Raw genomic sequence first — 21,097 nt, forward strand, 5'->3', positions numbered from 1 at the left:
CGCCCACCCGGTGCTGCTGTTAGCTAACCAGTCGCGTGTTTCCGGAAATACGAGACGCGCACGGAACCGCGGCGACCAATGGGAGGGCACGCTTTTCTGTGACGTCGCACGCACGCTCGCGCAGCAATGGACGCGACCTGAAATGTAAACACAAGACATTGCGCGCCGAGGACAGGTACGAAATACAAGGTTTAAACGGTGAATACGCGGAAAGTTAAGCTTGTCACGTCTCAGGTTGACGTTTAACACGTTAAGGCAGAAGATAGTTTTAAATATTTACTCATTGGTACAGTTTTGATGGAAGAATGTATCACGTTTGTGTCATAATACCATGTCGTAGTGCACATTATTCACAGGGTAATAGAGACTGTTGGAGAAAGTGTGGCAGCAGGAGGCAAACCACTATCACGTCTTGTGTCACGTCCTGTTGTTCAGAGGTTTTGGACTGAAATTAAGCATGCTGTGTAGAGAGTTTTTGACATTTGACACTTTGGAACAGTGTACTTGGGCCTAGAGTCTCCTGCCATGGACACAGTGAATGGATACTTTTGGAATATGCTTTTGGCAGTGGGGAAAAAAGCCATATTAAAGAAATGGATGACGCAAAACCCCCCGACGACCAAGGACTGGACTGACATAACAGAACTGATGGAAAAAATAACATTCAAACGTAATTTGGACCGACTCTGGACTTGTCGGGACTGTTTTTATCCTTTATAGTTAATTTTTGTTTATTTTTCTGATTGACATTTCTCTCTCTGGTCATGTTCTGTTCGTTTTTGTGTTTTATTTTAAAAAACATAAAAACTACTCAAAGTATGTAACGTCACAAAAACACGTAAACATTTTGTCCTAATTTAGATTGAAAAAGCCAAATATCTGTTCTAACTCTTTCTAACATGTTTTATTAAATCGGAATATTACATTTTACATATATTCAACGGAACGCGACCGAGCGAGAGGTGAGATCTGTGAAGTACTAACCTCGGCGCTCAGGAGTTCTCAGTTCTCATTCAGGTAGAGGGCATTCTCAACGCTCGGCCCCTGGGCTACGTGACCTCTCTGACCCCGACCCAGTTATACCCAATTGCTTGTTGATGAGGCGGCCGGACTCATCCCTTCAATGAACCCCCCGAACCCCCAAATATCACGTTATTACAATCCTTACTACATGTAACATTTATTACTTTTATTATTACTGTTTATTTACTGCACCTATCTTTAAGTTTAAATCTTAGTGTGATAACATCTGTATTCTTAATAATCTGTCAATTGTATGTTTCCTTTTGTTTCAGATTGAAATATGAGGCTTTTATCGCGGGCGGTGCACGCTGCTGCTGGAAGGGTCAGAGGTCAGAGCTGCAGACACTTCTGGGGCTGGCTCAACGCTGTGTTCAACAAGTCAGTCTTATTCTTTTACATCCACAAAGAGTCAAACATGGGATAATTGTGTTTGCTTGCTGACCTGATTTGTGAATTATTATTTTTATCCAGAGTAAGGTGAACACACGGGAAAAGCCAGTAGATACAGAAAACCTTTCACTGCCCAAATACAGTAATACTTTATTTAGTTTATGGAACACGGGGCACAAGCCGGTCTTTGTGCAATTTCCAAGTTAGTTCAATTAAATATTCACAATAACTTGTTGGGATTGAAGTGGGACAAGAGCTCGTGAGATAAAAATGGTGCACAGATGTGGAAAATTATTTTCTGATATTGTAGAAAAAGATTCAGTTGTATCATCTGGACTCTGTATTTGGGAAAAATAAAAAGTTTCTTCTCTCATCAAAGAGTCATTCTCAATCTGCAAATCGAGTCCTGGAACTCAGATATTTATCCTGTTAAAGGGAGTACTACCCTCTTTGTCTACTTACAGCCCTGTAATGGGCTATCTACACTAGGGTTGTGTTCAAAATATCGATACGGCGATATATCGTCACGGACTCCATATCGAGTCACAGTATCAATATTTGTTTTATTTAAAAATAAAATAAAAAATATATATATATATATATATATATATATGCAGGTGAAAAGCGACATGACATCATATGAAACCATGAGGTCATCTGGGTCCAATTGGAGACTTTGTCCACAAAATGATGTGTGTTTTCCACATTATGTTCCGATTTCCCCACCAATGGAGCTAAGATGCTTGTTAAATGCTTGTCCACATTGTAAGTCTCTCTCTCCCCCCCTCTCTCTCAGGGTGGACCACGAGAGGATCAAAGCGGTGGGCCCGGACCGCGCTGCCGCTGAGTGGTTGCTGAGGTGCGGCGCTAAAGTCCGGTTCCAGGGTTTCGAGCGGTTCCACCAGGACTACAACGGTCTGCCCACCGGACCTTTGGGACGATACAAGATCCAGGCCATCGACGCCACCGAGTCCTGCATCATGTCCAGAGGCTTCGAGCACTTAGGTCTGTGCAGCACTGAGGCTTCCAGCACTTAGGTCTGTGCAGCACTGAGGCTTCCAGCACTTAGGTCTGTGTAGCACTGAGGCTTCCAGCACTTAGGTCTGTGCAGCACTGAGGCTTCCAGCACTTAGGTCTGTGTAGCACTGAGGCTTCCAGCACTTAGGTCTGTGTAGCACTGAGGCTTCCAGCACTTAGGTCTGTGTAGCACTGAGGCTTCCAGCACTTAGGTCTGTGCAGCACTGAGGCTTCCAGCACTTAGGTCTGTGTAGCACTGAGGCTTCCAGCACTTAGGTCTGTGTAGCACTGAGGCTTCCAGCACTTAGGTCTGTGCAGCACAGAGGCTTCCAGCACTTAGGTCTGTGTAGCACTGAGGCTTCCAGCACTTAGGTCTGTGCAGCACTGAGGCTTCCAGCACTTAGGTCTGTGTAGCACTGAGGCTTCCAGCACTTAGGTCTGTGCAGCACAGAGGCTTCCAGCACTTAGGTCTGTGTAGCACTGAGGCTTCCAGCACTTAGGTCTGTGTAGCACTGAGGCTTCCAGCACTTAGGTCTGTGTAGCACTGAGGCTTCCAGCACTTAGGTCTGTGTAGCACTGAGGCTTCCAGCACTTAGGTCTGTGCATCTGCAGACGAGTGTTAGCTTCAGACGCGGAAAAGAATCGGTCCTCAAACGCTGACTTAAAAACCCGCACAGTGAATTTATGTGTCGAGTTGACAAACGAGCTCTCGTTTACTCTTTAGCTCTTGTTTACTCTTTAGCTCTTGTTTACTGCTTAGCTTTAGCCTTGTCTTACAGCAACACAGAGGAAACTGCTTGTCAGTTGCTCACGGGCCCCTGTGATCGATAGAGTTTGAGCGTCAGCGCCTCCACAATATGAAATTTCTAAAAAATATATATATATATTTTTTTCTTATACTTTTATATTTGTTACTTTTATTTATTGTTTTTCTCACTTCTTGATGCAACAAGTCACTTTCAATTATATCCCAACATATCAAAACATACCAAGACGTACTAAATAGATAAATAAACTAAATACCGTAAACCTTCAAAGCCAGAAGAAGAAAGAAAGAGTGAAGGAAAATAGAGAAAATTGTGTTTTCTTATTCTTATTTGATTTATTTATTTGTATTTATTTATTATTCATACATTACTATGATTATTTCATTTTATTTGTATTTATTTATTATTTATACATTATTACTTATTTTTATTTTATTTGTATTTATTTATTATTTTGTATTATCTTTTATATTATTGTTTTAAAAAATATATATTTTACTTTTTATTTCCTGTGTTGACTCTTTGGTTTTATGTCACTATCTGCAGCACTTTGGAAACGGCTTTTGTTTGTAAAATGTGCTACAGAAAAAAGCAATAGATGAAAATTAAGTGTAAAGTATTTGACATAGATATTATAAATACACATAAATATCCAGTGCAGTAAACTGACTCTAAACTGAAGTAAAGAAGGTGTCCAGAGTCATCCCTTATGCATGAGGGGCCTCTCCGGTGTCCGGCTCTTTTAGCGCTCTAACTGTACATTTAGCGTGCGGGACATGAATGTTTAACACGATTCTGACCCGAGCGTTTGTCCTGACAACGGTCCTGACCAGAGCGAACACGAGAGGGACGAGGAAGAGGTGAAAGTGCATCTCAAACATGACGCAGCGTCCCACGATCGGTTACTCTCTGACCTCACACTCCGACGAGCCAGGACAGGACAGGACAGAACCAGGACAGGACAGGGTCAAGACAGGACAGGACAGGGTCAAGACAGGACAGGACCGGGTCAAGAGAGGACAGGACCAAGTCGGGACAGGACAGGACCGGGTCAGGACAGGACAGGGTCGGGACAGGACAGGACACTGGACTTTGGCCCTGACGCTCACTGACAGAGAATAAATCTAGTTTTCTGATATTTGCTAAAATGAGCCCAAATTCAAACTGAAGTTGTCGTTGAACGTTTTTGAGAACAAACAAACGTCACTTACCATGTGTTTGTTTGTTTGTTTGTGCGTTTGGAGTACAAACTAATCCTGACTGACCCCAGTATTGTAAACAAAGTGTGTGACAGCTTTATTTTTCTATTTTACCTTCAGAGACATTTTTACATAATGACACGGCACATAAAGTAATACGTGTATGTTTAAAGCGGGTGACTCATTGAACTAAAATGCAGTTAAGAGAAATATATCTACGATTTAGCTAAAAATTATAAATATATTATCACAGAATTGCAAATTTTTAAGGTTTATAATTTCACTTCCTGTTTGTAATTGATGACATCACACTGGGCCAAAATTCATCTAATGTCACAATTGTTTTTAATTTAACAAATATAAATATATGAGAGCGACTTTATTTTGTTGAATAAATGTTTATAGAGTCAAAAAAAGTGGTTTCTTTGTGTAAATTCTGCACAAACTTGTAATGAAATGTTCCTAGTGTGATGTCACTTCCTGTCATTTTCAACAGATTTTTCGACTTCTTCTCCACAAATACCTGCTCGATTGGTGTAAAACTATAATTTACATGTACAACAGGTTAAAATACACCAAATAAAGTCAAAATTAGAACATCGTAAACACCTGTCATACGTCACTTTAATGTTTGATTATGTTTAATGTGATTTGTGACTTTTAGTGTGATTTTTTTTGTGGTTTGGTGCAGACGGTGTGAAGAACCTGGAGGAGATCCGGCTCAGAAAGTGCATCTACATCGAGGACGGCTGTCTGGAGGCCCTCAGCTCCAAGCAGAACCTCCAGGACAGCGTGTACGTGATGGAGGTCGTATCCTGCGGCAACGTCACGGACAGAGGCCTCGTCGCACTGCACAAACTCAAGTATTTACCTCGGACTCACGCTTAGCTTTCATTTTTCATACGAGCCGTGTTTTCCACTAAAAGTATGTTTATTTTAGTCTAAAACAAGCTGAACTATCATTTTGGTAACAGTTTGTCGGTTCATTTATTGGTTTAAACGACAAACAAAACTACTACCGTAATTTCCGGACTATGAGTCGCACCTTTTTTCATAGTTTTGGCAGGAATGCGACTTATACTTATATTTATATACTTATACTCCGGAGTGACTTATATGTGATACTATTTTGTTATTTTCACACTTGCAACTGCATTTCATACTCCAGTGCAACTTATATATGTTTTTTTCACTCTCTATTATGCATTTTTGCTGGTTTTTCGCTTATACTCCGGAGAAAACGGTACACATTTAACATCTTATTTTCACATTAAGGTGTCGTATGAGAGGAGCATTATGCATTTTTTAAAAAAAAATCTTAATCATGAGCCCTTTTTCTATAGTGTCAATTATTTTTTTATTGCACTTACTGGATAAAGGTACAAATCATGTACATTAACGTATTTGCTGTAAACTGTATTTTTTTAATTTTATTTAAATGTTTTTACTTTTTTAAATTAAAGAACATATAAAAACAAACACAGACAGAGAGCATGTACAAAATAAGCAGCAGACGTCCAACAAATAAATGAAAAAATTAAATCATGGCCTAGAAAAGCCTAAAAAAAAATAAGAAAAACGTCCCATTTTGTCCAAAGTCTGTCAAATTTGTCCATTTTCAATTTGATTTTTTTCCATTTTACGTATGTCCACTATAACGTTCGTCGGGAGCATTATTCTTATGACAAATGACCCTAACCCGAGGTCTTATTTCCCGTGTAGGAACCTGGAGTACCTGTTCCTCAGCGATCTCCCCGGAGTCGTGGACAAAGACACAACCGTCCAGCGCTTGAAGACCGCGCTACCCAAACTGGACGTGGCTTTGGACTTGGACCCGAGCGATGCACCTTAAACCGCTCCAAGACGGAGAATAGTTGTTGTAATGAAACTGAATTGTAAATAAAACATTTAAATTAAAATAGAAGTGTTTTTGGCGCCACATTGAGTTTTTGTTCTAAATAAACAGTATAAAAAGTAATAACTGCCGTCAATTAATGCATTTATCTGGTACTAAGGTCAGAAAGTTAGATGGATTAATGTGGTTTAAACAATGTTAAAGTGAATGTTAAAGTGAAGAGAATTGCATCATCTCGTGTGTATAATTACCAGAGTATTTCATATAAACACTGTCTTAGTCTTAAACATTAGCTCGGAGCTGTTCAAAGCACATTGTGAAACACATTTGAAGCAGATTTATATTTAACGTGGCTTTGACAGAGCGTCAGTGAGTCAAAGAATGACTTAAATTGTTTGTAAAAAGGACTGACACTGATTTTAAAATAAATCTGTAGTTTGTTCACTTGTACAAACAAGTGTTTCACTTTGGTTTATTTGGATTCCATTTCAGAAGTGGGTAGAATTACAGAATGAGTCACAGGAATTTCCAATGAGTCACAGAGTTAAATTATGTGATTTAGACCTGGTTTACTTTTGGTCAAGTCCAGATGTCGTCTCAGTTTAGTCCCTGGATTAGTCCTGGTTCAGTCCTGGTTTAATCCCGGTTTAATCCTAGTTTAGTCCTGGTTAAGTCCTGATTTAGTCCTGGTTTATTTCTGGTCTAGTCCCAGTTTAATCCCGGTTTAATCCTAGTTTAGTCCTGATTTAGTCCTGGTTTAGTCCTGGTTTAGTCCTGGTTTAATTCTGGTTTAATCATGGTTTAGTCCTGATTTAGTCCTGGTTTAGTCCTGGTTTAGTCCTGGTTTAGTCCTGGTTTAATTCTGGTTTAATCATGGTTTAGTCCTGATTTAGTCCTGGTTTAGTCCTTTCTCACTGGTTTTAAATCTAGTTTTCAGATGGCACAAAAACAGAAGTACTCCTCCAAAAAGAGTACTAAAAACACTAGTAAGTAGTAAATAGTACTGGCGGAAACTACTGCTCAATTACAATGACGCATTATTTGATTCATAATTCATAAAAGTTCATGTAATTGGAGCGACAAAATATGAACTAAAGCAACAACAAAAAACTGGCATTTTAAAGAAATAAACACAGAAATGAGACACTAAATCTTATCTGAAGAAGCGCTGTAGGTTTTTACTCAAGTAGAAGAAGGAAAAGTGTTTGAAAAGTTCCTTAAAAGCATCTAAACTAAACTAAACGTCATAAAATCCACTTGTACAGACGACATCATTGAACAACTTTATTGACTCTTTTCCGTTACAAAAGTCGACACCAGATACAAAGAGAAAACGCTTCAAACTGCATGATTATTATTAGTTTAAACATTTGGCGTGTGTATATTTGATCAAACCGATGGCTGTGAACGTCCTTAGCACCAAACGCCGACACCCGACTTCTCAGGGTTTCATCTCCATGACAACGCAGGGGTTCTCAAGCTGTGAAGAACGTACCGGCCCAGGTTTAGTCCAGCACAGTTCTCTGTTAAACTCTGAATATTAGTTTGGACGAGGCTTTGATTGAATCCTGTTTATTATTTTTTTTACTCAATTCCTGTTTTAGTCCTGGTTTAGTCCTGGTTTAGTCCTGGTTTAGTCCTGGTTTAGTCCAGTTTCAGACAAAGTATTAGGTTCATGTTAGTACTCGTTTATTCCTGAGTAATTCCCAGTTATTTGCTGATTTCAATCCCGGTTTTGACATAGTTTAAGACAGGGGTTATCTTGATGTAGACCTGGTTTAATCCTATTTTGAGTTCCATTTTCATTGTGTACAATGTTTGTGCAAGAGTGAGCCTTCAGACCTGGTTTAGTTCAGGTTGTAGTAAAGATTTAGTACTGGTTTAGACCTGGTTTAGTCCTCGTTTAGTCCTGGTTTAATTCTGATCTGAAGTCCTAGTTTTGTCCTTTGTTTAGTATCAATTTAAACTTAGTTCAGTCCTAGTTCAGACCTGGTTCAGACCTGGTTTAGATTGTACTTCAGAACCTAAATACTTTCCTGAGCCGGCGCTCTAAATCTGAGCCTAAACGTCATCGAGGAACATGATCTTTCCTTTTACATTATGTACTTTATGTACTTTATGTATTTAAAGTACTGCATAAACTACAGTGTCAGGTGCATTTGGCTGAAGAGTGCAGCACCTCGAGTCTGAAAAGCAGAGAGTTCTCCTTGTCGTCTACAAACATCTAAACAAAGGCCACAAACAGAGCCTCATGGCATGAACAGTGCATAGATCAAACTGCAAATGTTCCACTGCAGAAACATCACGAGTGTGGGTTTCATGACATTTCTGTAAAAGTCTGTGTTTTTGTGTCGTGAAACGGGCGGATGCTTTAAATATTCGGGAGGTGATAGTTGAACTTTCTGAGGTTGTTGTAGTATTTCTTGTGGTCCAGAGCGGGGAAGATGCTGCTGCCCGTCAACTGTGGAAGATACTGGACAAGAGAAGGAAAAGAATGATTAAAAAACCACAAAAGAACAACAACTGGGACTCAGAGAGAGCGGTGGGGGCCTCACCCCGGGAGGCAGGTGCTTCCGGGTCGGTCTGGTCCTCTTATTGGTCCGGTCCTGGTCCCGGGACGTGGTCTGGTTCTTCTCCCGCAGCGAGTCGAAGTACGAGTGATGGAGGAGCTGCTCGCACGAGAGGCGCTCCGACGGGTCCATCCTCAGACAGCCCTGAACATCATACACATGAGAAATATGAGAAATATGATCATCACACACAGCGTTTATGAGAAATATGAACTCACACGCAACGTTTATGAGAAATATAAGAAATATGAGAAATATGATCATCACACACAGCGTTTATGAGAAATATGAACTCACACGCAACGTTTATGAGAAATATGAGAAATATGAGAAATATGATCATCACACACAGCGTTTATGAGAAATATGAACTCACACGCAACGTTTATGAGAAATATGAGAAATATGATCATCACACACAGCGTTTATGAGAAATATGAACTCACACGCAACGTTTATGAGAAATATGAGAAATATGATCATCACACACAGCGTTTATGAGAAATATGAACTCACACGCAACGTTTATGAGAAATATGAGAAATATGATCATCACACACAGCGTTTATGAGAAATATGAACTCACACGCAACGTTTATGAGAAATATAAGAAATATGAGAAATATGATCATCACACACAGCGTTTATGAGAAATATGAACTCACACGCAACGTTTATGAGAAATATGAGAAATATGATCATCACACACAGCGTTTATGAGAAATATGAACTCACACGCAACGTTTATGAGAAATATGAGAAATATGAGAAATATGATCATCACACACAGCGTTTATGAGAAATATGAACTCACACGCAACGTTTATGAGAAATATGAGAAATATGAGAAATATGATCATCACACACAGCGTTTATGAGAAATATGAACTCACACGCAACGTTTATGAGAAATATGAGAAATATGAGAAATATGATCATCACACACAGCGTTTATGAGAAATATGAACTCACACGCAACGTTTATGAGAAATATGAGAAATATGAGAAATATGATCATCACACACAGCGTTTATGAGAAATATGATCATCACACGCAGCGTTTATGAGAAATATGAGAAATATGAACATCACACACAGCGTTTATGAGAAATATGATCATCACACGCAGCGTTTATGAGCAATATGAACTCACATGCAGCGTTTATGAGAAATATGAGAAATATGAACATCACACACAGCGTTTGAGAAATATGAACATCACACGCAGCGTTTATGAGAAATATGAACATCACACACAGCGTTTATGAGAAATATGAACATCACACACAGCGTTTATGAGAAATATGAGAAATATGATCACACACAATGTTTATGAGAAATATGATCACACAGCGTTTATGAGAAATGAGAAATATGAACATCACACACAGAGTTTATGAGAAATATGAACATCACACAGCGTTTGAGAAATATCAGAAATATGAACATCATACACAGAGTTTATGAGAAATATGATCATCACACACAGCGTTTATGAGAAATATGAGAAATATGAACATCATACACAACATTTATGAGAAATATGAACATCACACACAGAGTTTATGAGAAATATGATCATCACACACAGCGTTTATGAGAAATATGAGAAATATGAACATCATATACAACATTTATGAGAAATATGAACATCACACACAGAGTTTGAGAAATATGAGAAATATGAACATCATACACAACATTTATGAGAAATATGATCATCACACACAGCGTTTATGAGAAATATGATCATCACACACAGCGTTTATGAGAAATATGAGAAATATGAACATCATATACAACATTTATGAGAAATATGAACATCACACACAGAGTTTATGAGAAATATGATCATCACACACAGCGTTTATGAGAAATATGATCATCACACACAGCGTTTATGAGAAATATGATCATCACACACAGCGTTTATGAGAAATATGATCATCACACAGCGTTTATGAGAAATATGATCATCACACACAGAGTTTATGAGAAATATGATCATCACACGCAGCGTTTGAGAAATATGATCATCACACGCAGCGTTTATGAGAAATATGATCATCACACACAGCGTTTATGAGAAATATGAACATCACACGCAGCGTTTATGAGAAATATGAACATCACACACGGCGTTTATGAGAAATATGATCATCACACAGCGTTTATGAGAAATATGATCATCACACGCAGCGTTTATGAGAAATATGATCATCACACAGCGTTTGTGAGAAATATGAACATCACACAGCGTTTGAGAAATATGAGAAATATGAACATCATACACAACATTTATGAGAAATATGAACATCACACACAGAGTTTATGAGAAATATGAACATCACACAGCGTTTATGAGAAATATGAGAAATATGAACATCATACACAACATTTATGAGAAATATGATCATCACACACAGAGTTTATGAGAAATATGATCATCACACACAATGTTTATGAGAAATATGATCATCACACACAGTGTTTATGAGAAATATGATCATCACACACAGTGTTTATGAGAAATATGATCATCACATACAGCGTTTATGAGAAATATGATCATCACACACAGCGTTTATGAGAAATATGATCATCACACACAGCGTTTATGAGAAATATGATCATCACACACAGCGTTTGTGAGAAATATGATCATAACACACAGCGTTTGTGAGAAATATGATCATCACACACAGCGTTTGTGAGAAATATGATCATCACACACAGCGTTTATGAGAAATATGATCATCACACACAGCGTTTGTGAGAAATATGATCATCACACACAGCGTTTATGAGAAATATGATCATCACACACAATGTTTATGAGAAATATGATCATCACACACAGCGTTTATGAGAAATATGATCATCACACACAGCGTTTATGAGAAATATGATCATCACACACAGCGTTTATGAGAAATATGATCATCACACACAATGTTTATGAGAAATATGATCATCACACACAGAGTTTATGAGAAATATGATCATCACACACAGCGTTTGTGAGAAATATGATCATCACACACAGCGTTTGTGAGAAATATGAACATCACACACAGCGTTTGTGAGAAATATGAACATCACACACAGCGTTTATGAGACATATTTGAGGAGAACGTCAGCATTAAGAGTCTCACCTTCATTAAACTCAGAGCTTGGTGCGAGAGGTTTGGATGTTTCTGATCGAGAGGCTCCTGAAAAAGAGAAACACACATTGTGATCATGTGATGTTCCACGTGATGTTCACAGTCTGAGCTTCTCACCATCTCCTGAGGCTCTGGGATGGACACGCCGCTGAAGAACTGGTTACTACTGAAAACCTGCTGGTGTCGAGGGATAAGGTCTCCTGAAAAAGAGAGAAGATCATCATTAATTTAGCGTAATGAAGTGAAGCATTTAAAGACAGCGTGCGACAACTCTTTTAGTGTGTGTGTGTGTGTGTGTGTGTCACTTCCCAACTTTTAACATTTAACTGAAACCTGGCTAATTAATGAATATATGTACTTGTGGTTATCCATTTTCCCATTCTTCGTCCGTCAAAACAAAATGACTTTCTCTTTCCCATTAATTTTTAGTGGCTGTCCAAATTGATAATGCATTTATATAATTTAGATACTATTCCCCTTGAAATGTCTGATTTATAATTAATAATTATAATTTATGTATGTTATTTATTGATTATTTGCATATTTATTGATTATTTACATATTTATTGATTATTTACATATTTATTGATTATTTATGTATGTATTTATTTATATTTATGTTGTATTCATTGATTATTTGTTTATGTATGTGTTGATTATTTGCATATATATGTATTGATTATTTGCATATGTATTTATTGATTATTTGCGTATGTATTTATTGATTATTGCATATGTATCTATTGATTATTTGCATATGTATTTATTGATTATTTGCGTATGTATTTATTGATTATTGCATATGTATCTATTGATTATTTACATATGTATTTATTGATTATTGCATATGTAGTGATTGATTATTTGCATATGTATTTATTGATTATTTGCGTATGCATTTATTGATATTTACATATGTATTTATTGATTATTTGCATATGTATGTATTGATTATTTGCATATGTATGTATTGATTATTAACATATGTATGTATTGATTATTTGCATATGTATGTATTGATTATTTGCATATGTATTTATTGATTATTTGCATATGTATTTATTGATTATTTGGATATGTATTTATTGATTATTAGCGTCTGTATTGATCGTTCACCCAGCGTCCTCCGGATGAGGTAGAGTTGGTCCATGTCAGACTTCCCGGGCCACAGTGGCAGTCCCGACAGGAGCTCGGCGAACACGCAGCCGATGGCCCACACGTCCACTGGGGGCCCGTACTGAGTGTCCCCGACCAGCAGCTCCGGGGCCCGGTACCAGCGCGTGGCCACGTAGTCGGTGTAGTAGTCGCACGGGCCGGCTGCGGCGGGGAAACACACGCCGGACGTTATCACACACGGGACGGTACCGGTAACTAAGTCCCCGTAATCCCCCAGTCCCGGTTCAGTCAGAGGAACCTCCTGATTGCAGAAGGTTCCTACACAGCGGAAAGCCCCTTTTGTTGTTGTTTTGTTGTTGTTTAGATTGTGGGGTCAATATGGTGATGTTTTTGGCTAATTTTGACCAAATTTTACACTTGGTTTAACTTTAGTCCTAGTTTAGTCATGATTAGTCCAGCTTTAGTCCTAGTTTAGTCCTGGTTTAACTTCTGATTACTCCTGTTTAGTCCTGGATTATGCTTGGATAAATCTTAATTTAGTGGAAGTTTAGCCCCGATTCGTCCTTGTTTTAGGGTTGGTTTAGTCCTGGCTTGGATATAGTTTAGTCCTTGCATAGTCTTGGTTTAATCCTGATTTGTTTGTTTATCCCCAGTTTAGTTCCAGTTTAGACCTGATTGAAGTTAGTCGTAGTTTATTCATGGTTTACTCTTGGTTTAGATTGTTCTTGGTATTATTCAAGTTAAATCCTGGTTTAGTCCTGGTTTAGTTTAGTCCAAGTTTATCCCTGGTTTATCACATGTGCTATAACACTTTTATACATCTAGTTTGAACCAATCTAATGGCTTTGTTCATAATAACAAACTATTTATTTAACTAAATAAATAAATACATAAATAAATACAATGCTTAGTTCTAGAGTAGTCCTGGTTTAGACTTGGTTTAGTCCTAGAACAGAACTAATTACATCCAGTTTGACCATAAGTTCTATTTAAACCATGTTTCAGTCTTATTTTAGTCCTGGTTTATTCCCACAGAGTCATGACTCATCATTTTAAGCCTGTCACAGCTTCATCTAGTGGTTCAACACAGGACGACATTTCAACAAAAAGATGGATTTGATTTTTAGACATTTCTTTCTTTTACTCACTGAGGATCCTGGCGAAGCCGAAGTCGCAGAGTTTGATGACCTGATGTTTGGTGATGAGGATGTTCTCCGGCTTCACGTCTCGATGGATGCACTGGAACCAAACCAGGGAAAAAAAGAAACTAATATGACCACTAACATCTCGATGGATGCACTGGAACCAAACCAGGGAAAAAAAGAAACTAATATGACCACTAACATCTCGATGGATGCACTGGAACCAAACCAGGGAAAAAAAGAAACTAATATGACCACTAACATCTCGATGGATGCACTGGAACCAGACGAGGGGAAAAAAGAAACTAATACAAGAACAGGTCTAAACCGGGACTAAACCAGGACTAAACCAGGACTGAACAAGGTCTAAACCAGGACTAAACCAGGACTAAACCAGGACTGAACAAGGTCTAAATCAGGACTAAACCAGGACTAAACCAGGACTGAACAAGGTCTAAATCAGGACTGAACCAGGACTAAACCAGGTCTAAACCAGGTCTAAACCAGGACTAAACCAGGACTAAACCAGGACTGAACAAGGTCTAAACCAGGACTAAACTGGGACTAGACCAGGTTTAAACCAAGACTAAACCGGGACTAAACCGGGACTAGAACACATCCAGGTCACTTAAATACTCTCAATTCTCACCCAGAAGTTGTGAGTTTATTTGCTGACCTCTGTTCAAAAGCCCAGAACCGTGACTTATTTGTTCTGTGTAATTTAATAATAATAATAATAATTTTTATTTATATAGCGCTTTTCAGTGACCCAAAGACGCTGAACATAATAAAAAAGGGGGGGGGTATTTACAGACAGGGGGGGACAACACGTACAGAACACATTAATATACAGATAAAATGAACAAGACAGAAGAAGTAGAGAGAAAAAGATGGGGATGTAACAGGGGGAAGAAGTGTAGGCAATGGGGTAGAGGAGGCTAGGGGTAGGGGAGGTCATAGGCTTGGGTGAAGAGGTATGTTTTTAGGCGGGATTTGAATGTTGTGAGTGAGGGAGAGTGGCGGACAGGTTGGGGGAGGGAGTTCCAGAGTCGGGGTGCTGTTCGGGAGAATGCTCTGTCGCCAAAAGTTTTGAGTCGGGATGTTGGTGCAGTCAGGGTGAGAGAGGAGGAGGATCGGAGAGCTCGGGTGGGGCGGTGGGGGATGAGGAGGTCAGACAGGTAGGGGGGGGCAAGGTGGTGAAGAGCTTTGAAGGTGAGGAGGAGTATTTTAAAGTTTATGCGCTGCTTGATGGGGAGCCAGTGGAGAGAGCGGAGAACGGGAGTGATGTGATCACGGGACCGGGTGTGGGTGAGGAGGCGGGCAGCGGAGTTTTGGACCATTTGGAGTCTATGGAGGGAATGGGAGGAGATGCCAGTGAGGAGGGAGTTGCAGTAGTCAAGGCGGGAGGAGATGAAGGCATGGATGAGGGATTCAACAGCAATTTAAACATTTCACATTCTTTTGGCAAAAGCTTTAGTTTGATTTAAATGTTGAGTAGATTTTAAAAGAATGAAATAACTACAGTCCATCCGTGATGTCACTCGTCTGTCGCAATAATACTTCTTGTTTTCTTAGGACTTTCTGAATGATCAATTTGTCATAAACAGCAAGATAGAAAAACACTTTACGTTGACTTTTTTGGGGAAAGGCTTAATTTTTCTTCTACAAAAGTCATTTATTTTAATTGAACTAAAAAAAAGACTAAATTCAGTTCAAAAATAATCAGTTTTCCACCAAGTAAATTCTAAACAAAACTTTTTTTTTATCTTTACCATTATATTGTGACCAAAATAATCACAATCATCTTAACCTGATAATCGTGACATCCCAGGTTTATTTACTGTATCACGACACTCAATTTCCAACTCAATTATGATTCTAGGGCGTAAAACTCAATATGACGACGATAACAAAAGTCTTTTAAGACAAAATAATGCTGTTCTCAACATAAAATAATAATTCTTTAGTTAAAATAAGCGCGTGGTCTCCTGCTACTTTTGAAGACCACTCGAAAACTATTCAGGAAACGTCAGAATTTGTCCTTTTTACAGCTACTATTCTTTTCAAACGTGTCTCTAGTTTGAATACTTTAGTTACTTTAATACTTTCTTTGCCAGTGTCAAAAGTGTGAAACAGTCAAACGGAGAACGCTGCTTGTTCACTGTTAGTTTAAAACCTTTTCTCACCAAAAACAGGCGTGAAACGGTGAGCGACGCCGTAAAAGCGTTGAATCTGGTCCGCGCGGTCGGGGAGGACGGAGTCTCGGCGATGCATAAACCGCTGCTCGACCGACGTAAAGGAATTCTTGTTAAAACGATCGTAAAAGAGAAAGTTTGGTGGGAACCAGAGCGAGGAGAGCGAGAGGAGAAGGAGACGCTCTTCATCGTTTAAAGGGCCAATTAAACAGTCACTAATTGCACGTAGAGTAAATCAATCATGGTTTAGGTCATTTGTTATGTAAAAAATGGCTGTTTTTGCATAATTTTACATGATCGGTCTAATATTTATGATTTATGTTTTCTGTCAGGAATTCTTCTTTTTTCTTTAAAGGGGGACATAGTGAATAAGAGGAAATATCACAAATACTAACAGAAGGTATTAATATTATTTAGTATTTGTGTAAACCAGATCTGACAGAAAGTGTGTTGAAAAGTTCAAATTTCGCCTCATTCTTTGAAGTCAAAACTTTAAAATTTGAAACTTCTTTTTAAGTTTGCTCACATAAATTAAAAAAAAAAGAATCTATTACTATTAAGTTTGTCATTGTGTCATGTTTTCATTAAGAAATAGAAAAATTCAGTTTCATTTTCAATTTCATTTAAATTTTTGTCCATTTCATTTCGGTAAAAATTTACAAAATTTCCCAAGTTTGTGATGTTCAAATCTGAAAAATGGACAGAGCCAAGTGGAAAAGTCTTGATTTATTGAATTAACATATTAGATTAAAAAAATGACACAGGTAATTTTGGATATTGTACATATTTTAAACTAGATCTTACTGAAAATCACTTTAAAAATTTCAAGTTTAAATTAATCCAAAAAAAAAAATCGGAATTAGAAATTGAGAAGTCGAATTTACAACGTCCCATATAAATCGATGGACGCAAGTTGATGAAATGAATAAATAAAACAGCTTTAGTTGCAGATTTGTTGTTGAAAACTTGAAAAATTTATGTTGAGAGAGCAAACTGGTCAAAAAATGGCAAAATACAAAAACGATTGAAGGAGAAAAGGCCAGTTTAAGTACCGTTTAAATCAAAGCTATTTTACATCATTATTTCTCTCTTTTTCTCTCCCGCTGCTGCTAAACAAACAAGAAACAAACAAAAACATGATGAAAACGAAACGGGGCAAAGTCAGACTCACGTTCTGTTTGTGGCAGAAGTTGACGGCCTGCAGCGTTTGCCACGTGATGCTTCTGGCCAGCTGCTCCGGGACGCTGCACAAACGGGAAAGATCGTTAACGGGCAGATTTAAAGAGGAACATGAGCACGTAACGAGGGGAGAGGGACGGTCTTTCACTGTGGCTGTCGGCATTTAGTCGTTAGGTTGATTAGTCGGTCGATAGTGTCTCAGTTCGCCAACGATATAGCGGATTTGGAAAGGAGAAGGCAGCTGGATGTTTGGGGAGGAATTGTGATTTTATTCTGCATTTTTACAAACGGAAATGTAATTTACTAAGCGATTTGTCTCGTCAGCGCGGTCGAGTATGTGGTCGGATCATAAAAATAGCTTTGAGCGCTTAAGCTAATGCGACTCGATTGTCTACACGTTACACTGTTTGTTTGTTTGTTTGTTTGTTTGTTTCACTGTTTGTTTGTTACACTGTTTGTTTCACTGTTTGTTACAATGTTTGTTTGTTTGTTTGTTTGTTTGTTTCACTGTTTGTTTCACTGTTTGTTTCACTGTTTGTTTCACTGTTTGTTTGTTACACTATTTGTTACAATGTTTGTTACAATGTTTGTTTGTTTGTGTTTGTTTGTTTGTTTGTTTCACTGTTTGTTTTACTGTTTGTTTCACTGTTTGTTTCACTGTTTGTTTCACTGTTTGTTTCACTGCTTGTTTGTTTGTTTGTTACACTGTTTGTTTGTTTGTTTCACTGTTTGTTTTACTGTTTGTTTCACTGTTTGTTTCACTGTTTCTTTCACTGTTTGTTTCACTGCTTGTTTGTTTGTTTGTTACACTGTTTGTTTGTTTGTTTGTTTGTTTGTTACACTGTTTGTTTCACTGTTTGTTACACTGTTTGTTTCACTGTTTGTTACACTGTTTGTTTCACTGTTTGTTACACTGTTTGTTTGTTACACTGTTTGTTTCACTGTTTGTTACACTGTTTGTTTCACTGTTTGTTACACTGTTTGTTTGTTACACTGTTTGTTTCACTGTTTGTTTCACTGTTTGTTACACTGTTTCTTTCACTGTTTGTTTGTTTGTTTCACTGTTTGTTTCACTGTTTCTTTCACTGTTTGTTTCACTGTTTGTTTCACTGCTTGTTTGTTACACTGTTTGTTTGTTTGTTTGTTTGTTACACTGTTTGTTACAATGTTTGTTACAATGTTTGTTTGTTTGTGTTTGTTTGTTTGTTTCACTGTTTGTTTTACTGTTTGTTTCACTGTTTGTTTCACTGTTTGTTTCACTGTTTGTTTCACTGTTTGTTTCACTGCTTGTTTGTTTGTTTGTTACACTGTTTGTTTGTTTGTTTCACTGTTTGTTTTACTGTTTGTTTCACTGTTTCTTTCACTGTTTGTTTCACTGCTTGTTTGTTTGTTTGTTACACTGTTTGTTTGTTTGTTACACTGTTTGTTTGTTTGTTACACTGTTTGTTTCACTGTTTGTTACACTGTTTGTTACACTGTTTGTTTCACTGTTTGTTACACTGTTTGTTTCACTGTTTGTTACACTGTTTGTTTGTTACACTGTTTGTTTCACTGTTTGTTTCACTGTTTGTTTCACTGTTTGTTACACTGTTTCTTTCACTGTTTGTTTGTTTGTTTCACTGTTTGTTTCACTGTTTCTTTCACTGTTTGTTTCACTGTTTGTTTCACTGCTTGTTTGTTTGTTTGTTACACTGTTTGTTTGTTTGTTTGTTTGTTACACTGTTTGTTTCACTGTTTGTTACACTGTTTGTTTCACTGTTTGTTTCACTGTTTGTTACACTGTTTCTTTCACTGTTTGTTACACTGTTTGTTACAATGTTTGTTTGTTTGTGTTTGTTTGTTTGTTTCACTGTTTGTTTTACTGTTTGTTTCACTGTTTGTTTCACTGTTTGTTTCACTGTTTCTTTCACTGTTTGTTTGTTTGTTTCACTGTTTGTTTCACTGTTTCTTTCACTGTTTGTTTCACTGTTTGTTTCACTGCTTGTTTGTTTGTTTGTTACACTGTTTGTTTGTTTGTTTGTTTGTTACACTGTTTGTTTCACTGTTTGTTACACTGTTTGTTTCACTGTTTGTTTCACTGTTTGTTACACTGTTTCTTTCACTGTTTGTTTCACTGTTTGTTTTACTGTTTGTTTCACTGTTTGTTTCACTGTTTGTTTCACTGTTTGTTTCACTGTTTGTTTCACTGCTTGTTTGTTTGTTTGTTACACTGTTTGTTTGTTTGTTTCACTGTTTGTTTTACTGTTTGTTTCACTGTTTGTTTCACTGTTTCTTTCACTGTTTGTTTCACTGCTTGTTTGTTTGTTTGTTACACTGTTTGTTACACTGTTTGTTTGTTACACTGTTTGTTTCACTGTTTGTTTCACTGTTTGTTTCACTGTTTGTTACACTGTTTCTTTCACTGTTTGTTTGTTTGTTTCACTGTTTGTTTCACTGTTTCTTTCACTGTTTGTTTCACTGTTTGTTTCACTGCTTGTTTGTTTGTTTGTTACACTGTTTGTTTGTTTGTTTGTTTGTTACACTGTTTGTTTCACTGTTTGTTACACTGTTTGTTTCACTGTTTGTTTCACTGTTTGTTACACTGTTTCTTTCACTGTTTGTTACACTGTTTGTTACAATGTTTGTTTGTTTGTGTTTGTTTGTTTGTTTCACTGTTTGTTTTACTGTTTGTTTCACTGTTTGTTTCACTGTTTGTTTCACTGTTTCTTTCACTGTTTGTTTGTTTGTTTCACTGTTTGTTTCACTGTTTCTTTCACTGTTTGTTTCACTGTTTGTTTCACTGCTTGTTTGTTTGTTTGTTACACTGTTTGTTTGTTTGTTTGTTTGTTACACTGTTTGTTTCACTGTTTGTTACACTGTTTGTTTCACTGTTTGTTTCACTGTTTGTTACACTGTTTCTTTCACTGTTTGTTTCACTGTTTGTTTTACTGTTTGTTTCACTGTTTGTTTCACTGTTTGTTTCACTGTTTGTTTCACTGTTTGTTTCACTGCTTGTTTGTTTGTTTGTTACACTGTTTGTTTGTTTGTTTCACTGTTTGTTTTACTGTTTGTTTCACTGTTTGTTTCACTGTTTCTTTCACTGTTTGTTTCACTGCTTGTTTGTTTGTTTGTTACACTGTTTGTTTGTTTGTTTGTTTGTTTGTTTGTTACACTGTTTGTTTCACTGTTTGTTACACTGTTTGTTTCACTGTTTGTTACACTGTTTGTTTCACTGTTTGTTACACTGTTTGTTTGTTACACTGTTTGTTTCACTGTTTGTTACACTGTTTGTTTCACTGTTTGTTACACTGTTTGTTTGTTACACTGTTTGTTTCACTGTTTGTTTCACTGTTTGTTACACTGTTTCTTTCACTGTTTGTTTCACTGTTTGTTACACTGTTTCTTTCACTGTTTGTTTGTTTGTTTCACTGTTTGTTTCACTGTTTCTTTCACTGTTTGTTTCACTGTTTGTTTCACTGCTTGTTTGTTACACTGTTTGTT

General features: G+C 37.4%; 3 protein-coding genes across 3 annotated transcripts in view; 1 reads left to right on the forward strand and 2 right to left on the reverse strand.

Moving 5' to 3' along the window:
- Positions 1-21,097, reverse strand: part of map4k5 (mitogen-activated protein kinase kinase kinase kinase 5) — a 101,695-nt gene that overhangs the window by 6,120 nt on the left and 74,478 nt on the right. The window lies entirely within an intron of this gene.
- dmac2l (distal membrane arm assembly component 2 like) lies at positions 110-6,313 on the forward strand. The gene is made up of 5 exons (XM_072458329.1): positions 110-175; positions 1,296-1,401; positions 2,210-2,418; positions 5,088-5,259; positions 6,119-6,313. Exons 2-5 carry the CDS (start codon positions 1,304-1,306, stop codon positions 6,246-6,248), a joined length of 609 nt encoding a protein of 202 aa, XP_072314430.1. The 5' UTR covers positions 110-175; positions 1,296-1,303; the 3' UTR covers positions 6,249-6,313.
- Positions 8,572-21,097, reverse strand: part of cdkl1 (cyclin dependent kinase like 1 (CDC2 related kinase)) — a 24,627-nt gene continuing 12,101 nt past the window's right edge. The window contains exons 3-9 of the mRNA XM_072457543.1: positions 17,610-17,682; positions 14,250-14,340; positions 13,102-13,302; positions 12,103-12,185; positions 11,977-12,033; positions 8,807-8,965; positions 8,572-8,724 (exon numbers count right to left, since the gene is read on the reverse strand). Of these exons, the coding sequence (XP_072313644.1) occupies positions 8,623-8,724; positions 8,807-8,965; positions 11,977-12,033; positions 12,103-12,185; positions 13,102-13,302; positions 14,250-14,340; positions 17,610-17,682 (766 nt within the window). The 3' untranslated portion in view covers positions 8,572-8,622. The remainder of the gene's footprint in view (positions 8,725-8,806; positions 8,966-11,976; positions 12,034-12,102; positions 12,186-13,101; positions 13,303-14,249; positions 14,341-17,609; positions 17,683-21,097) is intronic.

Source organism: Eucyclogobius newberryi, unplaced genomic scaffold (genome assembly GCF_026437365.1).
Source record: "Eucyclogobius newberryi isolate DKJ021-1_F unplaced genomic scaffold, fEucNew1.0.hap1 SCAF_21, whole genome shotgun sequence".
Lineage (NCBI taxonomy): Eukaryota > Metazoa > Chordata > Actinopteri > Gobiiformes > Gobiidae > Eucyclogobius > Eucyclogobius newberryi.

What these genes read in the sequence shown, in the direction of transcription:
- dmac2l (XM_072458329.1), top strand. Translation starts at nt 1,304, where the DNA reads ATGAGGCTTTTATCGCGGGCGGTGCACGCTGCTGCTGGAAGGGTCAGA. An exon ending in CTCAACGCTGTGTTCAACAA is followed by an intron (nt 1,402 to 2,209) that starts GTCAGTCTTATT and finishes CCTCTCTCTCAG; the next exon opens with GGTGGACCACGAGAGGATCA. An exon ending in GTCGCACTGCACAAACTCAA is followed by an intron (nt 5,260 to 6,118) that starts GTATTTACCTCG and finishes TTTCCCGTGTAG; the next exon opens with GAACCTGGAGTACCTGTTCC.